The sequence below is a fragment of the Anoplopoma fimbria genome, chromosome 18, assembly GCF_027596085.1.
Source record: "Anoplopoma fimbria isolate UVic2021 breed Golden Eagle Sablefish chromosome 18, Afim_UVic_2022, whole genome shotgun sequence".
In the NCBI taxonomy this organism is placed as follows: domain Eukaryota; kingdom Metazoa; phylum Chordata; class Actinopteri; order Perciformes; family Anoplopomatidae; genus Anoplopoma; species Anoplopoma fimbria.
The window spans coordinates 1,639,754-1,665,951 of record NC_072466.1 but is presented as its reverse complement, the minus strand read 5'-3'; the positions used below and the strand labels follow the sequence as shown (position 1 = coordinate 1,665,951).

General features: G+C 37.8%; 1 protein-coding gene across 2 annotated transcripts; it reads left to right on the top strand.

Annotated features, from left to right (window-relative positions):
• The first annotated feature begins 1,599 nt into the window (after positions 1–1,599).
• Positions 1,600–26,194, top strand: senp6a (SUMO specific peptidase 6a). 2 transcript variants are annotated; one of them, XM_054618482.1, is made up of 23 exons: positions 1,600–1,808; positions 6,364–6,460; positions 7,351–7,414; positions 8,023–8,129; positions 8,943–9,095; positions 10,634–10,704; positions 11,951–12,045; positions 13,690–14,086; positions 14,624–14,862; positions 15,833–15,973; positions 16,788–16,821; positions 17,711–17,899; positions 19,006–19,199; positions 19,972–20,168; positions 20,991–21,107; positions 21,223–21,345; positions 21,433–21,525; positions 22,207–22,544; positions 23,375–23,463; positions 23,576–23,664; positions 23,782–23,850; positions 24,393–24,543; positions 25,414–26,194. In XM_054618482.1, the coding sequence occupies exons 1-23, from the start codon at positions 1,778–1,780 to the stop codon at positions 25,648–25,650; spliced, it is 3,315 nt and encodes a 1,104-aa protein (XP_054474457.1). In that variant the 5' UTR covers positions 1,600–1,777; the 3' UTR covers positions 25,651–26,194. The 2 variants fall into 2 exon arrangements, with proteins under 2 accessions (XP_054474457.1, XP_054474458.1); XM_054618483.1 differs by lacking the exon at positions 6,364–6,460.
• The last annotated feature ends 4 nt before the right edge of the window (positions 26,195–26,198 follow it).

Genomic DNA, 26,198 nt, shown 5'->3' with positions numbered 1-26,198 from the left:
GGATAAAAAAGTTGACATACACACACTCAGGCTCGTGCACAGAGCAGACTCAGGCTCGTGCACGAGCAGGTTAGTAGGCATCCAAATGATAACCGAGACTTCCGGAACTTTCCTTCAAAATAAAACAAACTGTATAGTTACACTTAGTTTGGTTCAGTTTTCCACAGAGTTGGTAAAATGTTTTTATATCAAACACCAAGTGATTGACATAGCAGTGTCACTTTTTCTGGCAAACGTCCAACTACATTTAAATATATTTTCTTCTCTTACATGGCACAGATAATTCTCATAATTTCCTAATCAGCTGATTTTGTGGATCAATATGTTCTTGATATGCTGAAATCATCATTTTTTTCTGTTTTTCTTTGCAGTGTGTTTCTAAACCAGTTACGTCAGCCTTTATGTGGAATAACAAATGTTGTTTAAAGTGCTTAAAATATATAAAGAGGATGATTATAAGAGAAAACTAGAAGAAGACACAAAAACACAACGATGATGGTCTCATGATTAATCTTTTAGTAAGAGATTGTATTTGCATCTCTGCTGGTGGGATACAGTAAGAGATGTGTTTCCTGTAGGGCACAAAAGATCTGATTTTTTTTTTTTTTTTTTTAAATTCAATCAAATTAAAAAGTAACACATAATAGAAGTAAAATCAAGAAGCAGCATTTCAAACAGGTAAAACCAATAAATAGTGTAAGAACAAGTAAAAAAAGACAACAAAAATATCTTGTTGGTAACTAAAGAGAAAGCAAAAGGTTTTCAGTAGTTCTTGATTTGTACTTTTATTTTTTATTTATTAAACACAAAAAAAAGTGCTTTGGTTAATAACTTACACTTATGTACATAGAATTTGGCAAGAAAAGCAGTTTTTTAACAGTTTACCACAGAGGATAAGAAAGATAGACAGAAATTAAAAGATTAAAAAAAAGTTAAATATGTAAATAAGTAATATAAAGAAAGTAAAAAAGGTTGTGATATCCCAGGTAATGAATGCCATTACTGTTTTTATGTCCTTTTTTATGCTACAGCATTTAATCGTTGTAATATACAGTTCAAACTCTTTGTAAAAAAACACACAAAACATAACTTACACTTATGAACATAGAATTTGGCAAGAAAAACAGTTTTTTTTTAACAGTTTACCACAGAGGATAAGAAAGATAGACAGAAATTAAAGGATAAAAAAAAAGTTAAAATATGTAAATAATTAATATAAAGAAAGTAAAAAAGGTTGTGATATCCCAGGTACAGCATTTATTACTTTTTAAAAACACAAAAACACAAAACATAACTTACACTTATGTACATAGAATTTGGCAAGAAAAGCAGTTTTTTTTACAGCTTACTTAATTAAAGGATTTAAAAAAAGCAAATAATTAATATAAAGAAAGTAAAAAAGGTTGTGATAAAATACTTTTACTGTTTTAGAACTAAAAATTACTGTTTTTATGTCCTTTTGATGTCATGTTTTATGCCACAGCATTTAATCGTTGCAACATACAGTTCAAACTCTCTATAAATATAAATAAACATTCTTGTAATTCTTGCCTGCTTTTACTCTGAAGGCGGAGTCGCCTCGCTTCCGGCGGTGACGTGTGTTCCTGCGTTAGCTTTCCCCGCGGCGGAACGGAGCAGCAGTCGGGCCGCTACATAGAGCCGACCCGGACCTCCGCAGAGCAGCACACCGCCGAGAGGAGGCCGCGGAGGAAAACACGGAGGAAGAAGACACGGAGTAAAACACGGAGTAAACATGGAGTAAAACATGGAGTAAAACATGGAACACAACCGAAGCTTCTTCCTGGAAGGTGAGCTGTGACACGGCTGCCATTTTTATTTTGGGGGGGGGGGGGGGGAGCTAATGTGGCTAACGTTAGCATCTGACATCAGTGTGTGTGTGTGTGTGTGTGTGTGTGTGTGTGTGTGTGTGTGTGTGTGTGTGTGTGTGTGGGGGGGCCGTGGGGGTGAAGGCCGGTCCGGTCCAGTCCGGTGGAGTTTCAGCCGGGTTTTACTTTTTTTTTCCTTTTTTTTTTTTTTTTTTTTTTGCTTAAAGCTAATAGTTAGCTCTGATGTTAGCATGGTGGAGAGACATAGAGAGACACAGAGAGAGAGAGAGAGAGAGAGAGAGAGAGAGAGAGAGACAGAGAGACAGAGAGAGAGACACAGAGAGAGAGAGAGAGAGAGACAGAGAGAGAGAGAGAGAGAGACAGACAGACAGAGAGAGAGAGAGACAGAGAGAGAGAGACATAGAGAGACAGAGAGACAGAGAGAGAGACATAGAGAGAGAGAGAGAGACAGAGAGAGAGAGAGAGAGAGAGAGAGAGACATAGAGACAGAGAGAGAGAGAGACATAGAGAGAGAGAGAGACATAGAGAGAGAGACATAGAGAGACATAGAGACAGAGAGAGAGAGACAGAGAGAGACAGACAGAGAGAGAGAGAGACAGAGAGAGACATAGAGAGAGACAGACAGAGAGACAGACAGAGAGAGAGACAGAGAGAGAGAGAGAGACATAGAGAGAGACAGAGAGAGAGAGACAGAGAGAGAGAGACAGAGAGAGAGAGAGACAGAGAGAGAGAGAGAGAGAGACCTTCCTGTTCATTGTCTGTTATCCAAACAACACGTTTAACACATAAACACTTTAAAACATGCTAACGTGTTAGCTTCAGGTATTAATGCTAATCATCAACACTCACCTCCTCTGTCCTCACCTCCTCTGTCCTTACACCCTCACCTCTCTGTCCTCAGTATGCTTTAGGGTACAGTTAACTTTTGCTTGGAGGAAAAACTATTATTTAATTTATTTATTTATAATCATTTTAAAACCGTTATTCCTCACAGAGAATGTGGAGATAAATAAAACCAACACACACACACACACACACACACACACACACACACACACACACACACACACACACCAGTTTGTTTTGGCTCAGTTCCACATACAAACACTCGCCAGATCACCAAATGTAGATTAGTCCGCCGCAGAAAATAGTCCTCTATTTCCTCCTGTTGTTCTTAAAGGAATCTAACTTCATATCTGTGAGTTGTGTGTTTTTTTAGATTTTCATCAACAGTAGGAACCAATGAGCTTTGAGCCGACAGCCACAGACAGGAAGTCAGACTGCATTGAAAGACGCACCGACGTGTTAGTTTTGTGCTGCGGTCTTTTTTGCTTCTGAGATGACCAAGAAGTGTCTTAAGTGGCAGCCATGATGAGAGCTCGAGTTCTCTGAACTGCGAAGGAAAGCTGCTGCAATGCTTCCTTTCTTATCTCCTTAAGCAAAGGATACACCGGAACTTGCTTTATAAAAGGAAAGGAGATGATGCGTCTAAAGTGATAAGAATAATCAATAAGATCCCTTATTCTCAATCACATATCTGTTCTCAACCTCAAGATGTTTCTCATTAAGATTAAGGAAAAGTTCACAGAAAAAGACACAATTTGTAATTTTAAGACTTCTCAACAGCAGCCCCGGTGTTTGTTTTGGACATGTTGAGAATATGAAAAATACAGAACAACACCAGCATTATCTGTTAACTAAAAGAAGCCAAAGTTCTCAATTGTTTTCTGAACACAAGCAGCAGAACCAGAACATATGTAGGTACAAATATATAAAAGTCTTCGATTTAAAATGTAAACGAAGGAGACACGAGACTTTCTCTACTTGACAGTTTAATCTTGTTTCAGTTCACATCCAGCGTTATTTAAAAGAAGAAGAAACCTGACTGGCAACAATAACGATATCATTAAATATATTTCATTACAGGGTCTTGTTTCACAAAAGCTAAATGCAGATCAAGTTTCACAAATGATTCACATGCAAATAGCGGATACATTGAGGAGTCATTCAGTGGTTTGGCGTGCTCGTGCATGAACAGGCTGCTAGTTTTAGTGCTTTACTAAGGGAAATATGTCCATCTTTCTCATTATTTCAGAGCATTTGATGCTGGTAATAAACAGTAATAATGCAGGGATGCAACAAAGCTCAATGCCGGACTGGAGCAGTTTATGTTGCAGTTCATTGTTAGTGTCTCCACCTCTAAATGTCCAAAGGGAGAGGAAATGATCTCACGTTGCCAAATGCAGCTTTTGTGAAGCGGCTGCCAGCATTAGGAATCCTGTGTTTTGGTTGATAAGCTTCATGTTTGGTGTTCAGATGCGTTACACTTCCTCTGAGTGTTGTTGTGAGCGACAGCCAGCTGTTTGTGTTCGATCACACGAGAGTCAAAGTTCTCCTTCAGCTGCACAAACGCCTCTCACGCCGGTGTGTGCGCGGATGAATCGTGTCCGTGTGGCGCTGTGGCCGCCGTCACAGATCCTCCGTCGTAGATTTGTGCCACCGATGTGAAATAAACCCAGAGCTCACCGTCCCCCTCACTAACATTATGGGGCTTTTGTTGTGCTTCATGAAGCTGAGAGGAGCATGGATCCTGCAGACTTTGGGGTTGGCTCTGTGTATTTGCTGGAAGAGATTAGAACCGGTTTAATTTGGCTGCTGCAGGATTGATGGAGACGACTGAAGCAGCTGAAGAGCTCTGGGATCATTATCTGATTTCTGAATTCTGAACCTTTCCTTGTCATTTTGAAAAAGCCCCTGAAATGGATGAGACACTTACAACCCGCAGCATTTTTCTTTTTGTTGTTGCTACCCGTCGCATCTCCTCAACGTCTGCTAATCCACTTCTGCAGCTGCACAGGAAGGACAGGAGCATCATGTATGGAGGCTGGTGGGGGGGGAAAGTAGGCCGAGACGCTCAGAGTTTGGTTTGTGGCACAGAAAGAAAGAAAGAAAGAAAGAAAGAAAGAAAGAAAGAAAGAAAGAAAGAAAGAAAGAAATGCAGCTTTTAAGGCAAAGTGGAGGTTTTAACAGATGTTTACCTGCTGGGCTCGCAGCCAGACGGATAACTGGCATTAAGGCGATGGAGATGGAGAGGTCGCTGGGTTTAACACGGCAGCACTGAAGTCATGTTTTGTTGAAGCAGAGAAGACGTCACAGAGAATAAAGTCTATTTGTTTCCCTGGTTTAAAGAAGGAGACTTTCACGTTTGAATCCTGCTTTGTGTGTGTTGTTGCTGGCTGTCGTTTTTGATATTCACGTCACAAGTTTCAGTTGATTTGGAGAAGAAAAAGGAGAAAGGGCCTTGTGGGAAAAGTTATCTCTCCTCCTCAACAACGTGCAGCAGATGTTAAAACTTGTGCGTCAACAACAGATTTGTTATTTTGCAAGAGTTGCTGCGTCTGTGACCTTGAAGTCTCATCTTATCTTTAGACTCTTCTTTATTCTGGACGGATACTGTATGGAAGGAGACAAAGGAAAGCAGCATCTGTTGTACATGTACAATGTATAATATTAACAAAATACTACTGTAACGCATACAATACAACCTACTACGTAGTCTAGACCAATCCAACCCTTCCCTTATTACCTTTCACAATAAAAGCCCTAGACATATAATATTCACAGGCCAGTATTTGGGATTTTCTGTGCTGTTTATTTTCGTCACACCCCCTGATGTGAAAAATCTTAAAGCATTTAAATGAGATATTTTACAACCTAGCAGCTTCTGTCATCGCTGTGGAGTCTGTATCTGAAGGCTTCATTATTGGATGATGTTTACCAGAGCAGTATGTCAATGACAATACGTTTAATTTAATGTAGCACCTTTTTAAATATAGAGTTTACAAAGTTCAGACAAGGGAAGGCCATCGATCAACAGAACGCTCCACATTGATGCCCAAAAAAAGAGATAATAAACAGTACAATAATGAAACATAAACGTCCACTGTTCATCGATGCACACTGGATGTTTTCACCGTTTGACGTATTCTAAACACTGATGAGAGGTGAACACTTTGTAACTAAGGCGTTGGTTATTGGTTCTCACCCTGATAGAAAATGCTGGTTCTGTTTATTGGACAACTTCTGCTTTACATCCAGGACTCTTTAAGTTTGGGGAAATCTGTATTTTGATGACTTGAATGTGATTTCCAGTTTGTCTGAATGTGCAGTACTTTAATACTTACTCTCATGTCACAAATCATAATATTATTTGCTGTAATAATCCTCTTAATTGGTATTATCCCATGACTAAAATAATCAGTTTATCAATTCTGCAAAAAATACATTTGATCAAACTTTTACTGCAGTGACATGAGGGTATTTTTTAAATATTCATATTTATAGAATGATGCAGAATTATCAAGGAAGCTAAAGTTCTCTACCAGTTTTCTTGCCGTCGTCCAGCTGAAATGATCGGCCTCTGAAGCGAGGCGTCCTTCCAGCTGACGGCGCTCTCTGTGTGTGTTTTTACCTCGGTGTTCTCAATCTGATTGGGGTTCTATCATCTGGTTCTAAGCCCTGGAGAGATCAGAGACCCGGCGAGACGGAGGCTACAAGCACAACAACTGGAGCTTCTCTCTCTCTGGTGACAGCGAGGAGGAGAGGAGTCATGAGTAAGCAACTTTCACTCTCTTCAGCACCCCACCGGCGCTGCACTGCATCACTTCACCTCCTCTTCCTCCTCTCATGATGATGAGGATGATGATGATGAACTACTCACCGGCCTTGTTGGTGCAGCAGCATAAAAAACACAGTGTGCATGTAAATGTTTTAGGGTTGGAGCTGTATGTTGGCTGATAATAGATATTGATCATCAGGACAGAAGAGCTTCCTCCTGATCATAAAACAGTTAAGTTTTGCGCATTTAATCTTAATTTTAAGATCCTTTTATTTATTCTATAAATAAAATAGTTCAATCAATTCTTAATCTATGCAGATAATAGTGAAAAGGTGAATTATAAATCTTGTTTTTGATTGACAAACATTTAAAAACACCTTCAGTTTATAACAATATAAAAGATTTGAGAAGCTGGAACCAGAAGAGAATATTTGGTAGAAATGTATGAAACCATTTCTAAATAGAATGATTGTTTGAGTTGTGAATGTCTGTAGTGATTACCAGAGTGTCTCTGCTTCCTGTTAGCTGAGTCATAGTTTCTATGGTGGTCAGTTCTTTGTTAAATATACTGCAGTTTTCTGCTGACATGTATTTCCTGCAGCCTATATTTCTGAACTAAAGCGCTTCTGTAAATGCAAAGCTCTCAAATAAATACAACTTTTTTGTAACTATTAATTGTTTATTCAGCTTCATACCGAGATGTTTCTAATAATCTGTCCAACCCGAAAGTGTCCTCTAAAGGAACACGATAACCAGCAGTGATGAAGCAGTTTAAATACTATCACACACACACACACACACACACACACACACACACACACACACACACACACACACACACACACACACACAGTCTGAACATGTGTTGTTTGTGTGTCCTCTCAGTGTGAGCGTGGTGAGCATGGAGGAGATGGACCGGCAGCAGCCCACCTCCCCCGAGGAGAAAAAGGTAAACCCCTTCTCCCTGAACTACTCTTCTTCTACTACTTCTTCTTCTCTGTCTTCTTCTTCTTCTCTGTCTTCTTCTTCTTCTCTGTCTTCTTCTTCTTCTTCTTCTTCTTCTTCTTCTTCTTCTTCTTCTTCTTCTTCTCTGTCTTCTTCTTCTCTGTCTTCTTCTTCTTATCTGTCTTCTTCTTCTTCTTCTTCTTCTCTGTCTTCTTCTTCTTCTTCTTCTTCTCTTCTTCTTCTCTGTCTTCTTCTTCTTCTTCTTCTTCTTTCTGTCTTCTTCTTTCTTCTTCTTTCTTCTTCTTCTCTTTCTTCTTCTCTGTCTTCTTCTTCTTCTCTGTCTTCTCTGTCTTCTTCTTCTCTGTCTTCTTCTTCTCTGTCTTCTTCTTCTCTGTCTTCTTCTTCTCTGTCTTCTTCTTCTTCTTCTCTGTCTTCTTCTTCCTCCTCTGCTGCTGCTTCTTCTTCTCCTTCTTTTTCTTCTCTTTCTTCTTCCCCTGCTTCACAGTGATATCTGGTAGTTTATTTTTTGTCCTATTCATCTATAGTGTCTCTCCTCTTTCCACTGATCCATTTTATTAAATAAATATATAATTGTGTGTGTTGTCTCCTCAGTCTCCCACTCTGAGGCACTTCACCTCCTCGGATCCTTTGAGAACGTATGAAAACCGGCCGAATAATCACATGAGGCCTCTGAACAAGCTGGCGCCCAAAAGACTCAGGTACAGAAGGCTATTTATATTTATATTCAAATAGGCTCTAGAATATGATTATTTGAGTATCGCTGAAAACCCTGTGGGGATTTCAAACAAGTCAGAAATATGGAATAATTTGTCAATGTTTAGTCCACAAATTTATATTTTTGTGAGACGAATCATGCTTCTCTTCCCGTGTTGCTATTTATCAATATTAATAAATCTACACATGCCAACTGATTCAAACTTTCTTTCTACTTTCAAGTCAAATATCGTCTTTTTTAGGAAACCTTTATTTTTTTTATTTTTTTTAAGCTTAGAATTAGTTTCAATATTTATTTTTAAATGTCTTTCTACCTTAGTTTTTATTCAATTTTCTTTTTACTGGCACATTATAGAAAAAGATGGAAAAAAAATGGATGATAAAACTCATTTATTTACTTTTGTATATATGTAATCCATTTTTTTTATTACATAATTTCCTGTGAACCCAGTGACGGGAACATTTATGGACAAATAATTAAATAAATACAATTAAAAATATATTAATTAAAGTGCTTTACAGGCCATATTAAATCTAATATAGTGAACGGTAAATATGAATCTATTAATAATAAATAATGAATAAATGAATAAGTAGAATAAAATAATTATAACCAGATAACACAATAAAAAAAAAAAAAGGGATTTAAGATGTAGAATTAATCTTGATCATCTTTTTTACATCATCTGAACATTAAACATTAAATCAGGTTTAATTCACATTAAGTGTTCTCATGATTCGTTCATATTCGCGGCTGTAAACATCAGCCTGACTCCCGTTGTCCTCCTCTCCTGCAGCGAGGTCCCTCTCTCAGTAGCAACGTCCCCCCCGATCCCCAACAGAAACAACTATTTCATCATCAGTCCGGCGCCGTCGCAGGGAATCGTCCTCCAGGGGCGACACTTCCAGCACGCACAGATGCCCTCCGCCATACGGAAACCGGTCCAAAGGTGAGACGCAGCCGGACGGATTCCTGCTGTCTGATGATTATTTTAGAAACACAACTTATGCTGTGTTCACATGGAACGCAATGCAAATTCTTCGCGCGATTATATGACATACAGAGTCACGAAAATGAGGTGAATGACTCGATAGGAAAACACAAAATTCACCTTATTCGCGCCACCTGGTTTAATTTTTAACTTTATCCTCAGTCACAGTATTTCCCTTTTTGGCGGGAAGTTCTTCAGGGAGTTAAAGGAGAGAGACGGAGTGTCTTTTCTATATTCTGTTGAGCTTATTAAACGTAGATGAAAGTGATTTGAATCTGAAGCTGCTCTCTGACTCATTGCGTTCTTCCTCTGAATAGATTTGGTGTAAAAAAGGAAACTCACTTTCATTGAATTGCATTAGTGAGACGTTTCTGTTCTTTTATTATTTATTTTCAAGCAGCCTTGATTTGAAGGAAAGGTAAGACTGTGATCCACTCAGTCACTCAGTCTGGATCTGTTTTCCCCACAACATTGTACATTTATTTGACGTTGTGTTTGTTGACTTTATGTCAGCGTGTGGTTTCATGTCATAATACGTTGTTTCTTGTGGAAATTGCAGTCGGGAATAATGCACGACTGTGACAGAAACTGACTGCATGAGAAGCAAAAACGCTGCTTAAATGCTCCATCACCGCTTTGTTTCCCAGTCCGTGTTTGTGCTGTAACAGAAGCCTAAAATGTTAAATCCAGTCCAAACTGTCCTGATGCGTTCAGGCTCAGCCAAAGCCCAGCTGCTATTGTCCAAGCTTGAACTTAGCCCGAAGTCCATGTTTTTGTTCAATGCAATTATATATTTTACTTTAAAGAATGTTTGCTGGACTCAACAGAGTTTATTTGAGGTGCTCTTTGGATAATACACAGTCCTGCTGCACCAAATGTGGATTAATCTGCCACTGAAAATAGTCCCCAACGAACGCAGTCATTTCCTCCTGTTTGTTTGATTAAAAAAACTGCAGTGAACAGCTGTTTTTAGAAAGTTTATGAGGACTTACGTGTTTTTTTGTTTTTGTTTGACGAGATGACAAAAATGGCCCCAATATGGCAACATATTATTATAATTGTCATGATTGTTATCACTTTTTTATTTGTTAAATATATTATTTGAATTAATCTTTTTTATTATTTATTTATTTGTAAATGTATTTTATTATTTATTGATTCTTTTATTATGTAATTATTGATTTAATTCTTTTTTTGATCCTTTTTTTGATCCTCCTGTGTCTGTTGACATCATTATATGGGATCAAAAGCATGGCAGTATCTTGTAAAACGATGCTTCACGAAAAACAGAAACCCCAAAAACAGTTCAAACAATATCAAACCAGTTTGAACATTTTTACTCCAGAGCCCTGCTTGCTATCTTTGCAGATTATTATTTAAAAACTCACGTCTTACACAATAAATGCACATTTTTAACACAAAAAGGGGTAAATGTATGTAAAACATGTTTTAATGCAGCGTTTTTTTTAACTGACCTCTTTTTATCTCTCCTACAGAAAAGACTTCTCCACCACACAACAAACAGTAGAAGTGGACAGCATCGTCCTCACCTGTCCAGAGATCTCAGGTAGATTCACAGCTCACACACACACACATCACACAGGATCTATTTTATATTTAAATCACTCTCCAGCTGTGTTGTTGAAGAGAAGCTGCTGTTGATATCGACGGGCACACTGTGTTCCTCTAGCTGGGCGGTAAACACTGAATCATGTTTGTGTGTAAAGTGTGTGTGTTGTGCATGTGATGTTGATGTGTGTGTGAGCAGCGTCTGAAGGGCTGCAGGTCTCTGCTGAACCTCCTCGCTGCTCCTGCCAGCAGAGGAGGAGATCTCAGGCCTCCCACATCTAATCCTCAAAGCTCCTGGCCGACGGAGGAGAAGCTTATGAAACACTCGCTGGGCTAAGAAAAGGCTCTCTGACCCAATACGGAAATAATTACACAGATTCGTTAAAAACAATTATATAAATAAAGGTGACCTTGGTGGGAAAACTGTTTTTGGAAGATAAAAAGGAGAGATTTAAAAAACAGAATGTCCTTGTGTTTAAAATGACAATTTCATTTTGATTTAATCACTCAAATCTCTCTAAACTGTCTGGTCCTGCTGTTAAAAGATAGATGACAGGAAATCTAAAATGATGAAAATATGGATAAGCTCACCTGCGATGCCTTCAATTGTCACTGTGCACTCAGAGCAGTGAGCTTTATGATCAACATCCAGTTCTTTCCTTTAATTTCTCCCTGGATATATTTCCTCTGTTTACATACAAGCTGTCATAGGGTCTCGCAGGAAGATTTTGTGACGGTACGCAAGAGAAAAGTATTTACAGAGATTTCCAGTCTCTGGTTTTGATCAAGGATTGAAGGATAAATAAAGTGTATTTTTAGATATCAGAACCTCTGACTTCATTGTGTCACATGACTGTTTGTCTCAGATGAATCAATCATGGCTGAGGAGATCAGAAATGTTTTTTTGGGGTTGAAAATTCAAATGAGACATGTAGAGTAGAATGTTTTTGATGAAATATCACAATTTTAAGCTTAGTTTTAAAACTAACAAACTGACAGCTGCTGGCTGTGATAAATTGCGTTTCCTGACTGGAGTGTTCGTCACACATGATGTGTTCAAGGACCGTCGGAAAATATAAATCTGACCATAATGACAGCTGCTGGCTGTGATAAATTGTGTAGTAACGGCTTGTGTTTAAAGAAGCCGTAACTACAAAAAGTAAAGTCACATAAGATTTATTTTAGAATCAATCAAACTTTGGATAAGATCAATAAGTTTAATGTTTTATTGTTTAACCTTTCAGAAGAGGAGACGCTGAACGTGAAGCGTCGCATCCAGCAGAAGAGGAAGCCGTTGGAGGACTGCTGTACGTTTCCTTCGCAGGTCAAAGCAGCAGAGGTAAGAGTGTTAGGACTACATTACCCAGAAAGCAAGTCGACTAAGCACTTCTTCTTACTCTCTCTGAGCTTGAGATGGTGTCCAACGTATCCTCATCCTCCTGTCCTCTCATCCTCTCATCCATCTCTACTCACATCCTATCATCATCATATCCTATCATCATCATCATCCTGTCCTCATATCTTCTCATCATCATTTCATCCTCTCATCCTCCTGTCCTTATCATCCTCTCATCCTTCTGTCCTCTCATACTCTCATCACCCTTTCATCATCCTGTCCTCATATCCTCTCATCATTCTCTCACCAGCCTGTCCTCGTATTCTCTCATCATCCTCTTATCCTCCTGTCCTCATAACCTCTCATCATCATTTCATTCTCTCACCAGCCTGTCCTCATATCTTCTCATCATCATTTCATCCTCTCATCCTCCTGTCCTCTCATCACCCTTTCATCCTCCTGTCCTCTGCAGCTGCAGCCACATAAAGACAGAGTTTCTGTAGATGTGATTCTGTAGTTCTGCTTCATATTCAGTAGTTCTCTGGGACAGAACGTGCTGTGACCTTTAGAAACGGTGTGAGTGAGAAGCATCACTACAGAAGTGCTGTTTAGAGTTTGTTCCTTCAGATCTTATCACAGTTACATGAACCTAAACCAGACTAGGAAATAAACTCATGTATGTTATCACCAGGCAGATCACAGACCATTCTAATGCCGGATTGACTCCAATTGTGAAGCAAATTTTTGCATCATACTCACGCAAGTTCATTTGTGTTTATTCACACGGCTGAATTAATTAATTTAATTCTTTAAAACAGCGGTATGAACCCAAAATAAGAAGTATTTTCTCTGATTTGATGGCAATAAACGGATCAAAAGGATGCCGAAATAACTACATAATGATGCTTATTTGATAAAAGTCTGAATTCGTGCTTTGTCAGGTCTGTACGCACAACGACAAGCTAACAACTCTTAAAATGCTTTTGGCTCAGTCAGGGCTATGCTATGCTAACGTTGTAGCAGCTGACAATCAAAATAACATCATCTAAATTAGCCTTAAAAACGGCAGTGACGTTATTGTTCACAAGTAGTATGAAGTATATCTCAATTAACCATACATTCAGAATATTGTATACCTAAGCATTCACTTAAAATTAGTAAAAAATTTAACATTTGCCAACGTTTGCAATAGAAAAAAATAAATAAACATGTTTACTATGTGTTTGAAAGTACTTTTGAGTTATCAGTAAACATAAATAATAATGTAAAATGATATGAAGACAATACATAACTAATCACCATTTCTATTAGCCTCTTTCAGCACACAGTTTTGGTTTTACAGCAAATTTTCTGTTTTGTTCAGCTCATCAACAGCGTGCTGTTTTCAGTCAGCGAACATCTACTCAGATATTATTTTTTTCAAGAGTTGTTAGAGACCAAAACCGAGCTAAACGGTGGATAATATTGTACTTGCTTCCAACCAGCGAGCACACAAACAACTATAAGATGATGACGCTGTTCTTTTTGTCTTGGATTACTAAATATAAGATTGTTTTCTTACTCATTTATAAGGTGATAATTGCTATTTGTCAGATTGTTGTGGAGTCCATGAATCCACCTTTTTAACAGGAGTTTTTTCATGTGCAGCCTCTGCGGCCGACCGCCTACCCCTCGGTGTGCTTGAAGTGCAACAAGCTGAGCGAGCTGGTCGGTCAGTGTCACCACTGTGGGACCGGAGCGGCGCTGCTGCCCTGTCAGCAGGCCACGCTGTCGTCTCCGACCCCACGACCCCCCATTCGGTCCCAGCCCTCCCCGGGACCAAACGGCCCCCAGCAGAACTTCTACAAACCGGCTACGACCATGAGGGGGCCCCGCGGGGAGACTCTGCCCGTACGAGTCGCTGGAACCAGGGGTACTCTGGTGCCTTTGAGCAACGGCAGGTCGCCTCTGTTGGCCGGGACGTCGAGCTGCTACGGAGCCAGGAACCCTCCCAAAGGGAAGAGGGCGGCCGCGGCGGCACAGCGGCATGAACTCAACGACCCCAGTGAGTCAAGAGAAGTGCTGATAGAGAAGGAAAGGTTTTTGGTTTGTGGCCAAGAGGAAGTAAGTTAGTTCTCACAGTATCTCACATAAAGGTTCAGTGTCTCAATAATAACGACGGAGTATCTGAAAATACGGACATAGATCTTTGAAATAACGACTTGGATCCATAAAATTATGACTTTGATCCATGAATTAAGGACTTAATGCCTCAAAATAATGACTTAAATTTTTCAAAATAATGACTTAATGTCTCAAAATAATGACTTAATGTCTCAAATGAATGACTTTGTATTTCAAAATAATGACTTAGTGTCTCGAAATAATGACTTAAGTATCGCAACATAATGAGAAAACTCTCAAAATAATGTTCCACATTATTCTTACATTATTATTTGTAGCTACAGAGTCATTATTTAAAGAAAGTTTCTCACTATATTGACTTAAAGGATCCAGATTTTTTATTTTTAGGTAAAAAGGCTTCCATAGAAAAGCAAAAAGACGTTCATAAACCTCACCTCCTCTGATATTCCCTCTCCAGTCGTCCTGTCCAGCGATGACGAGGAGGAGGCCGACAACGCCAGCACAGGAAGTGTCAACAGGCTGGACAGCGTCTCGCCTCGACCCGCCGACTCGGCTCACTCCTCGCCGGCGCCCTCTGGAGGCCGAGTGGAGGCCGCGGTGAAGAGCGCCGGAGAGCAGGAGGAGCCCAACACGGAGTTCTTTGAAGACGTCAACATGAAGATAACGATACCGCGGAGAGCCCGGATGAAAGATCAGGTGAGCGTCTCGTTAGAAACATGTCATGTTTAACACTCTGGACCCCAAGCAGATTCAGGGTATTTATTGCTAATTTTTCTCTCTGTGTCATTGATTTTCACTGCAATATATAAAAGTTCTTCACCTCTATGGAAACAGAACAATCATGACTAGAAGTAGAGAGAACTCAAACATGTCTTTAGTGCAGAATAACACAGTTATAATGACATAAATCATGAAAAAAACGGAAGATTAATGTATAATAATCTATAGTATAAGTTATACTTCCAACAATTTATTTTATTTTCCAGAACAGATCACTTTTTTTCATATTGAGAAGAGTAGGAGCAATTCATTTTGTGTGAACAGAACTTACAAACTTATTGTCTCAAAGAATAAATACAAAATGTAGAATTTAGCAAAAGAAAAGGAAAACCTATGTGCACATTTACGCTCAGGAAGATAACCTTTAGCTCTAGAGACTCTTTGTTGTGTGAACTCGTTCCACTTTTTGTTTTACTGTCCTGTCTATGAGGACAATAGGATGCTATTTATAGTAAAAATGTATTTTGGCTGAATGAGAAACTTGAAGCTTCAGGAAACACAAGCGTCTTTTTTGCAGGTTTTTATTCGTCAAGCTTCGGACAGAAGGCGGAATATTTTCAGCTCGAGCTGTAAAATAACTTTTTAATGTCATGAAATGTTGTTCTACTTCAACTGTATTCCTGGAGTCTCGTAAACCCAAGAGACAACACTTTATAGGGGACTTAATTAAGGAAAATCAGTTGAGTATTGAGGGTGAAGCTCTGACTCATTCATCCATCACTTCTAAACTACAAAGGAGGAGAATCATTCACTGTTTTATTGGTCTCTGAGTAAACGGGACTTAAATGTGCAATGAAGTGAAACAAATCAGTGAGAAAAGAACCACAGAGCATCTCATGCTGTCCTCTAATGTCCACTTCTCTTTTCTTTTTATTTCATCTTGCAGTTTGGGAATCAACCCCCCGAGCAGTTTTCTCCGAGGCCGAAGAAACCCAAGTTCTCGTCCAACAAGTGTGACAGCATCATTCTGGAGTGTCGGAGCGTCAGGGTGGGAACTCTACGCAGGATGGTGACCAAGCCCGCCGTCGTGAGTGCTTTGGGTTTTTTATATCGTTTTTGAAAATGGCCGCCAGACTCTGCAGAATTTGTTTCAGGATTTTGAGCAGAAAAATTCTATCTCTGGCAATTTATGGGATATGAATACATTTCAAAACCTCACAATGTGTGGAGAAAAATATGAAAATGATGCAGTTATACAAAGGAAATGACCACAAGTTATATATTTCACTATCAGGCTAAAAAATACATTTATGAACATATTTAATTTAGTAGCTTCAGAATAATACTCGTTTGTTTCACTGAAGAACTTATTTACAAAAAGAAACAAAACAAAATAAAAATTTGGTCATAAATCTTTAAAAAACAAGCAAAAAGAATGTCCCTCATACTCACCACTAAGATCTTCCTCCAGAAGTTTCAAAATAAAAGCCTTGCAGGGAAGTGAAGAGATTGTTCCTAGAATGTTTAGAGGGCTTTTATTGTGAAGTTATTTACGTTTTTATGAACAGGAAACGGCAGCGATAACAAGTAAACATGGTTAAAAGGGAGGCTAAAACTTGAAACATAAAGATACTTAAATGCATGCTTGTACAATGTGTTTTAAACCCCTGGATGGTCTTAAATTAAGGTAAATCAATATTTAGGTATTAACAAATATGGATATTATTGATAATTAAACTGTTATATAAAGGGATATAACTCTTGTAAATGGATCATGAAGTTATGATGCCAGAAAAAAGAAGACAAAATATCTACCAAAATCTATACGAGCGATTCAGCTGTAATAATAAAAAAAAGATGAATTGAAATGATAAACGGCGTTCTCTGTTCTCTCTTTTCAGTTTTCCATCGAACAGATCCAGCTGGAGACTGAAGGTAGGAACCTGAACCAGCAGTAATGGATTCAGTAAATAAAACACTGTGTACACAAAACTGTTGGATCAGCCGTCAGCGGAGGGCTCCACAGTCTGCTGTCTCAGGAAGCTGCAGCGCTGCAGTTTACAGCTGCTCAGCAGAGATCCCTTCAGTCACACATGTGGAAGCTTTATGCCTTTGAAAAAATATGCAAGTTACAGCCAGAGACGTTCAATTTATGGCTGTAACTTATGTATGAAAATATCTATTACATTATAAGGAATTAAACGTCAACTGAAGCAACTGAAGCAAACATGCTGACCAATTTAACATGATTCAACTGTTTTGTAAAGTCATCAAACCTCCATGTGGTACCATGTGACATTTCAACTCATCAAAGCCACCAGACTCTATAAAAAATACAGTAATTTAACTTCCAGGACACTAATAGCTGTCTCAATTGGTTAGTTTGTTTGTGTCAAGTCTAACTAAATCTTAAAAAAACACCACAGTCACACAATGACAAAAACAAACCAGCAACAGTTAAATCTCTGTTTTTGTGAATGGAGTCTTTGAAGAGAGCGTTTGTTCTCCTGTCTGTTTCTACAAACACTGACTATGGAGAAGAACCTCACACTAACACACTTCTAAACATCACTACTGTCCCTTTTTAAAAATGTCAACCAACATTATTTTTGTTGTTGTTTTTGCCATATTTTTAGGCATAACGAGAAGATAAAATCAAATTTGTGGCATCACATTACCATTCACAAATATTCTAGGACTTTAGTAAGCAGGAAACTATTCTTCTGCATGACTGCATTGATCTCCAGAGGGAAAATAATAAAAAAACGTAATGAAATCACCGTCGTGTTCTAAAATCTTTTCATGATGTGTGTTTTGTCGTCAGGCTCGGAGCGAAACACCGTGGAGAACATCTGTCTCCGGGCGTCGGAGCTGATCAGCTGTGAGTGGTGCAGCGTCAGGAAGCTTCCCGTCTTGTTCTTCCAGACGACTCCGGCGGAGTGTGTCCGCCTACGCACGCAGCTCGGCATGTCGGAGGAGAAGGGAGGCCACTGGTACGACTGTGCCGGAGACCGTAAGTACAAAAGCACAGATAACACAGTATAAATATACATTAATGTTGTTGTGTTAAGGCCTTTTATTCTTGTTTGTTTCTCAAAGTTGCTTCCAGGAACTTTCAAACTGAGTCGTCCAAAAGAGAGTTGATCATGTAATACAGTTACATTTTTATTTGGCTTGATATTCACCAGAAATTGTTTCATGAGACTGAAATAAAACATTGTGTTCTTCTGCATTTCACAATAATTACTCGCCGTGTTGATGTGTGCTGAAGTTTATTATGAGCTGTGCTTTGTTAAAGGTTAACGTGCAAAGTCTAGATTTATCATCTTAAATGAAGTAAAACAAGGTCATAAACTAAACTCCCTTCATGTCCTGTTTAGTACTTTTATGTGCTGCACACATTTAATTCCTGCAGCGCAGGGTTGGTTTAATGTTCATCCTCTCCGCTCCACTGAACAGAACTAGACTTCATGTCCTGCCAACTCTTTTTCACAATCCTAAATAGCTGCAGAACATTCAAGCTGAAATACAAATGATATATATATGGCACATTTCATACAGACTATGTAGCTCAAAGTGCTGTATATTTAAAAAAAAATCTTACTTTTACAGAAAGCATGCATTTTAAGTGTAGTTAAAAAAATCAACATATGAATAAAAAATGGAAAAAAATGACAGATAAATAATATAATAATAATATAAAATACATTCAAAATATATATATATATATATATATATGTTTATATTTAAAGACATAAAAGACAAAAAAATGCATAAAGTGCCGCTAAAAGAAAAACGCTTGGCGAAATAGATGATTTTTTAAGAGATGCTTGAAAATGTCAACAGAGATGGTTTATGTAAAGTATCTGACATATCATTAAGAATATAATGTGTGTATATATATATATATATATATATATATATATACCAAGAGATATTATAGAGATAACTGAAGGAAAATCACAGCAAATAGGATGCATCTGGAGCGCCACAATAAAAAGTGTAAATATGAACATAAATTATAGATTTTATACATTTAAAACAAAAGCTACAACAGGGTAAAATGTGCATAAAGTGTTTTTCTAAAAACAATCTACGTCGTCTTTTCTGTTCCCTCAGAGTCGGACGAGAAGTTCATCGTCCTGATCTTCGAGAACGGCCTGGTGATGAAGGAGCAGGCGATCCTGGAGGACATCCTGAGCGAGATCGGCAGAACCAACAACCTAAGCAACTTCCCCGCCAAGCTGCCGTTTGAAGAAGCCAACATCCGACTGGTCAACTACAACAAGGCCCTGAAACAGAAGGAGGAGAAGGTGAGTGCAGACTGCAACCAATTATTCATTTAATCATTTATTAATCCAACAGTTTTATTGCTTTGTCTCTGAAATGTCTTATTTTATTCCATTTCTAATGGTAAAACTGAAAAAGCTCAAATTTGAAAAGCTGGCTCAAGACAATGTTTGTTAATTATGTTAAATAAATTACTTGAATAAGTAATCAATAGTTAAAATTGTTGCAGATTAATCTAATTGTCACTTGTCTGTGAAAAAAAATGGCCGCTAATGTTTAACAAAGTGAGTATTGCAGAGATTTTTTGGGGAAAACTAAATTTGCTTTGAATTTATACTTTTTTTTTTTTTACTTAATGTGGTAATATTTAAAAGATTGCCAGTCAGGTAAAACGAGACAAAAAAAACAACTGTTGTACTAAAAATATATATATATTTTAATAATCATAATATTAGTTCCCCAAAAAATTTAAATTGGTCGTTTAATGATCTTTTTCCGTTCATTCTTGGGAGCTAAATTGGAAGTTTGTTTTTTATTGCGATTAAAGGATTGTTTTATTTGATTGACTCAAAAAAAAAAAGTGAATTTAATCATTTTTACATGTAAACTGTGGTGTTTGTTTGGTTAAATTGATTTGTATTCTTCCACTTTGTCTAATTTTGGCGGGGAAAATCTGCAGGAATTTAAAAGAAAACAAAAACAATCTTGGGAATATTTACAATCAAATATTATTTAGGAGATTCCTAGCTGGTTGTTTTTTTATTTTCTCACAAAAACACCCGTCCCTCTCTGCAGGAGAAGCCGACTCAAAGCCCTCACAAAATCACACAAGGGTCCTCGGTTACTACGGTAACGCAGGTCGCCCCGGTGAGCCCGGGCGCCATGCACGCACGCACACGGATGGCCACCCGCCAACACACCGGCGGATACTTTGAAGAGGAAGACGAGGACATGACCGACCTCCAGCCCACCTTCTCCGGACCAATCGTCAAGTGAGGGACTCTTTTTCTCTCTTTATACACATTCAGTACTAAAAACATTAAGGGTTTATTGTTTAGCCTTATTCCCCAGAACTGTATTTGGACTGAAGGTCACTGTTCTATGAGAACAAACTCCCAAATGTCCTGTTCTTGGTTTTAATGCACTTTTGAGATGATATAATGGGACTTTGAAAGATTTATATTAACAGAGGATTTAAGGCTGGAGCAAATGTTGTTCATTTAAATTCCAAGCTTCTAAAAAGGTTTCTAAATGAAGCTTTGAATGTCTGTTGTCAATTATATTACATATAATCAATGATGCTGTCACCACAAAACATGTAAAAAAAATCCAAAAAGATATTGTTATTGTAATAATATAAATGGGATGCATGGTGCTGTTAGATTGCTGCTGGATCGCCTCGTTAATACAGGTGCTGCCTCCTTTTTGTGTGCAAGCAAACATCTTTTTTTTTTTTTTTTTTTTTTTTTTTTTAACCGCAGTGAAAAAATAGTTTTTTAAAGGCTAAACGCTAAACAAACATACTGAGCAGAATATTTTGGTAGTTAAAAACATGTTGTGAATGTTTTTTTTTCAATCCATTTTGACTTTTGGACTTTAAACGCTCTGGAGTTATTGCAAATGTTTACACTATTTGGAAAGATTCCTACACAGCCACCACTGGAATCTAGTTCAAATAGTATAACACTAATAAGATTAGTGTAGCTTAATTCTTATACGACACTGTAAAAATACTGTTTTTAAACACTATCGATGTTGATTTTAGAATTCAAACGTCAATGTTCTAAATGAAACTTTGAACTTTTGTCTTCCAGGTTAATGGTGTATCCTCCTCCTCCAGCCAAAGGCGGCATGTCGGTCACTAATGAAGACCTCCACTGCCTTAACGATGGAGAGTTCCTCAACGACGTTATCATAGATTTTTATTTAAAGTAAGTATTTGGATTAAAGAGACAACCTTCCACACTATAAAAGCAATATACATGTCTATTCTCTCTGCGACAGGAAAGCTTTAGTTGACCGCCTTCCTTTTTCCGTCTGTATTAGATATTTAGTTCTAGAGAAATTGAAAAAGGACGACGCACAAAGAATCCACGTGTTCAGCTCCTTCTTCTACAAACGACTGAACCAGAGAGAGCGGAGGAACGCTCCCGACACAACGAACCTGCCGTGAGTCTCCAAAAGCATCAACGTTAAATTTATATTCAAATGTTTTTGCTGCTAAATGCTTAAACTTGTGGTTTTGATTTTTTCCAGAATCCAGAAAAGGAAGCACAACAGGGTGAAGACGTGGACTCGGCATGTGGATCTCTTCCAGAAGGACTTCATTTTTGTTCCCATCAACGAATCGTGAGTCTTATTTTATTACCTTATTTATAATTATTATTATTACATTTTTTACTTTATTCTTTTGTATTTTCTTATTAACAATTTTAATCTAATTAAATTTTTATTTCACCTTTCAAATTTATTTGATACATAATTAAAAAAATTACGATTTAAACTTCTATACAAATGTATATTTGTTGATTTTTTTTTTTTTTTTTTTTTTTTTTTCATAATTTATTTCTTACTATTTTTCTTGTATGCATTTTTAATCAATTTTTTTTTATTTCACCTTTTTAAATTTATTATATAAATAATAACAATTTTAAAGGTTTACATTTTTTTTTTTTTTACAATTTTCAATCAATTTTTTTTGTATTTCACCTTTTTTTTTATATAAATAATAATTTTTTACATTTTTTTTCAAATTCTATTGTCTGAAGATTTTGATTTTTATACAAATTTTTATTTGCTGGGTTGTATTTTCTTATATACATTTTTAAATCTAATTACTTTGTATTTCACCTTTTTTAATTTATTTTATAAATTAAATATATATGTACAATTCTTTTTACATTTTTAAAAAATGTTTTGTGATTAAAAAAATGATTGTACGTACAATACGTAACCAGGGCACCATTGAGATAGATTCCTCTGTCTCGTTGGCTCTTCGCTGGTTAAATAAATGTTGTGTTGTGTTGTCAGAGCTCACTGGTACCTGGCCGTCATCTGCTTCCCGGGTCTCAAGGGTCCGGTTTACGAGCAGAACCCGCTCTACCACGGCGCTCTGCCTCCACCTTCCTCCGCCTCGGCTGCAGATCCTCCGTCAGAGGAGGGCCTCCCGGAGCACTGTCGTCCTCTGTCCCCGGACAGAGACGGGCTGGACGGCTCCTATGAGGACCCGTCCACCGGCGTCCCAGAGGCGTCCACGGACCGTCAGACCAACGGCGAGAACGCAGCCTTCACAGACCGGGGACCGGAGACTTCCAACACCACGACGGCGTCCAAAAACGGCCCGGCTGATCCAGAGCAACAATACACAAGTGAGCCTCCGTCTGTGTTGACCTTTAATGTCTGGAACAGTTATTAAATACTAAAAGATTTCATTACTGTTTAATCTGCAGACTATCTTCTAGAAAAATTGTTTGGCTCTATAAAATACCATAAAATTATGAAAACATCCATCCCAGTTTCTCAAAGTCCACGGTCTTTAAATCTCTCTTTTTGTCCAAAATCCACAAATAGTCTGTTAATATGTTTTTAAAAAAGCAGGAAATCTCCGTATTTGAGAGGCTGAAAACTGCATTTACTGCCATTTTTCCATGAAAAAGTACTTACTAACAATTATCACAACCATTATTCAGATTATCTTTCAACATAAATGCAGCCTTACAGGTCGTTTTCAATAAACTTTCTGTCCTCTTCATTCTGAATGCAAGTGTTTAGATTTCACCGTGAGGCAGGAACTGTTTAAAAAGTCTGTTCTGTAAAAAGATTCAATAGAGTGATATAAATAAATACAACAGCAACGAGCAAACATAGATCATGATTTGACCTTTGATCTTTAGAGGTTCCCTAAATGCACCATCAAAGAAGAACAAAACACTTCCTGTCACAGATTATTTTACTCAAGCTGACTTTCATGCTTGTTTCAAGACAAATTAATATGAATTGATGGAAGAATAGTTCACGTTTATCTACACTAAATCTGAATTTCTGCAGCTTTTTTCCTAGAAATGTGATTTTGTTCTTTAATCTGATTCCAAAACCATCCATTTAAAACTCTTAGACGTGCACATAAACTCTGATAGAAGCAGAAGCAGCACATTAAAATGTTTTTATTGTCTAACAGCTGAACGTTGTTGTTTTCCAGGTGAGCTGCAGAGAATCAGTGTTTGCTACGGTTCAGCTAAAGGAGACGACGACACCTTCACCTTCTCCGACGACCAAAGCTCGTGTCAGGTACTCGTCTCTTCTTCACCTCCTACGTTCACCGTCTGTTTGTCTCCTCTGAATCCTCGGAGGAAGTAGTTTAAGGACCGTAGTTATTATCAGTTACTGTCTGTGTCTGCAGGATGAGTGCAGCGAGGACGGCGCTCTGGCTGAAGACACGCTCGGCTCCGACGCCGCCGCTTTGGCCTCCAAACTGAACCTCTGCAAACAGTAAGTTTGGAGCACTTCTGTCTCTTCACCAGCAGGTGGCAGCGCCGCTCTTCTGGAACAAACACAGAGTGAAATATGTTGGTTAGACTTCTGCTGACTGTTGTTTCTGTGCTTCAGGCCTTGTATCCTCATCATGGACTCCCTGCGTGGTCCGGCCAGGTCCACGGTGGTGAAAACTCTCAGAGAGTGAGCAGATTTTTATACACATATATTTACTCACATATGTTTAGATTTAGTGTGACTTACACTCCCTGATGATACCTTATATATCTCATGTCCATTTAGCATAAAAGCCAATAAATCAACTTACAAATTATAGTAAACAAAAGAAGCTTCTTATAGCTGCAGAACTTGCCTGAGAATCTTCATATTTTTAAGTTTTCTTTGGTATCACAGTATACTAGTGATATTTATCTGTAAATCAATGGTCACACTGGAAACATGAGAACAACAAAAACAAGCTAAAGAAGATGAGACTTAAGCTGTAGCACTCACTGACCTACTGGTAACATTATACTTCCTGATTACATCATTATGGGAACTGTAGTTCCAAATCATAGCGTATGAGTTGAAGAAAGACAAAGAATAATAATAATGGTATTTATATTAATATTTTTTGCATGACAGACTGATTTCTGAAAGAGAAGTTTACCAAAACCAACAACTTCCTTTTGATTGTTATTGAGTAGTTTTTTAAAAGGTTAAACCAGAGTGTGCGTTTGTTTTAGGTACCTGGAGGTGGAGTGGGAGGTGCGTAAAGGGTCCCAGAGGAGTTTCGGGAAGGACGTGATGAAGGGTTCGAGTCCCCGAGTGCCTCAGCAGGATAACTTCAGCGACTGTGGAGTTTACGTCCTGCAGTATGTGGAGAGCTTCTTCGAGGTGAGACCGGGAACTTAAACAGGTTTTAATTAAACATCCTCACATTTAACTTTTTATTAGGACTTCATTTTGGTCGTTGAGTTTTGCATTTTCTTATTTATTATATTATTACATTATTATATTTATATTTATAAATATTTATTTATTTATCTTATAATTATTATTATCTTATATTACAATGAAAATAAAAATAATAAATAATGAAACATAAATTTAAAAAGATACAATAAATGTGTATATTCTAAATAAAAGGGCCATAAAATATTTTTTTTACAAATAAATAAATAATCAGAGCAAAATTGACAAAGATGAAATAAATGTGTGTATATTAATTAAAAAAGCATTGAAATAATAAAAAAAAAAAATGTAATTGACAAAGATAAATAAATAGGCATGTACTAAATAAAAGAGCCATACAATTAACCTTTCAGAATAATAAGAAATCAATAAAAATTCACAAAGATAAATTATATATATGTATATACTAAATAAAAGAGCAATAAAATAAGTCTTTCTAAATAAAAAGATAAGAAATAATCAGATAATAATTGACAAAGATAGAATAAATGTATATGTACTAAATAAAAGAGCCATAAACATTTTCTTTCCAATAAAAAAAATAAATAATAAAACATTTTGACTTGGATAAAATACATGTGTATATACAAAATCAAAAAGGCATAAAATAAATCTTTCAAAATAAACAAATAAAAAAGAATCTGATAAATATTGAGAAATGTATATATACAAAATAAAAAGTGATAAAATAAATTTAAGAATTAAAACAATTAAAAACCACCTCTTACTCTTCATTGATGTGTTTATTTTACATTATAATTAATCACCTTTCTTCCGTCTCTGTTGAAACAGAATCCCATCCCCAGTTTTCATCTTCCGGTGAGCCTGTCCGACTGGTTTCCTCAGCAACGGATGAAGACGAAGCGCGAGGAGATCAAGGAGCTCATCCTGAAGATCAAAGAGCAACAGGAAATGGACAAGAAGGAGGCGGAGCAAGTCGCGGCTCCGCCCAGCTCTCCCGGAGAGCCCGAGATTGAAGAGACTTCTGGGTCGACGGGTCGGCCTCCGAACCTTCCCATCAGCCCCTGAAACTTCCCCACCCTCCTCCTCTTCATCCTCCTCCTCCTCCTCCTCCTCCTCCCATCACTCACAGCGGGGGGGCTGAACCTGATTGTACGCTGCTGGTTTCACTTCAACGTGTCTGAAAAAAAAAAGAAACGGTCCATAATCCCTCCATCAACCACGGACATCAAACACACCTTTAACTTTGTACGGATTAAACATGAACTGTAAATATGCCGGAGTTTTTCCCGCTGCCTTTGTAATTTACTGTTTTATTTTTTTTCTGCCTCGGTCATGAAGTGACTCGTTTAAGTTATGTTTCCACGGAGGCTCCTCTCTCCAGGAGGAGATTCTGCTGCTCTCTGGCATCGTTCTTTTTTATGCTGTCTCGTTGTGTAGCGGAGGACAAAAACAAAACCAACAAAAAAACAAACAGGAAGTTGCTGTTCTTTGTTAGCAAAACAAAAGAAGAAAGTGGGCGAGTCACATACGTAGTTCAGTGCTTGTTGTGTCTCTTCCATGTGGAGCCGATGATTTTTCAGCATTAAAAGCAACTCGAGATGCAAGAGCACTTC

Bases quoted from the DNA above. Each gene is read 5' to 3' on its own strand.
- senp6a (XM_054618482.1), top strand. From the start codon at position 1,778: ATGGAACACAACCGAAGCTTCTTCCTGGAAG. The intron at 15,974-16,787 runs GTGAGTGCTTTG...CTCTCTTTTCAG, and splicing joins TGGTGACCAAGCCCGCCGTC to TTTTCCATCGAACAGATCCA. The intron at 21,346-21,432 runs GTGAGTCTCCAA...GATTTTTTCCAG, and splicing joins CCCGACACAACGAACCTGCC to AATCCAGAAAAGGAAGCACA.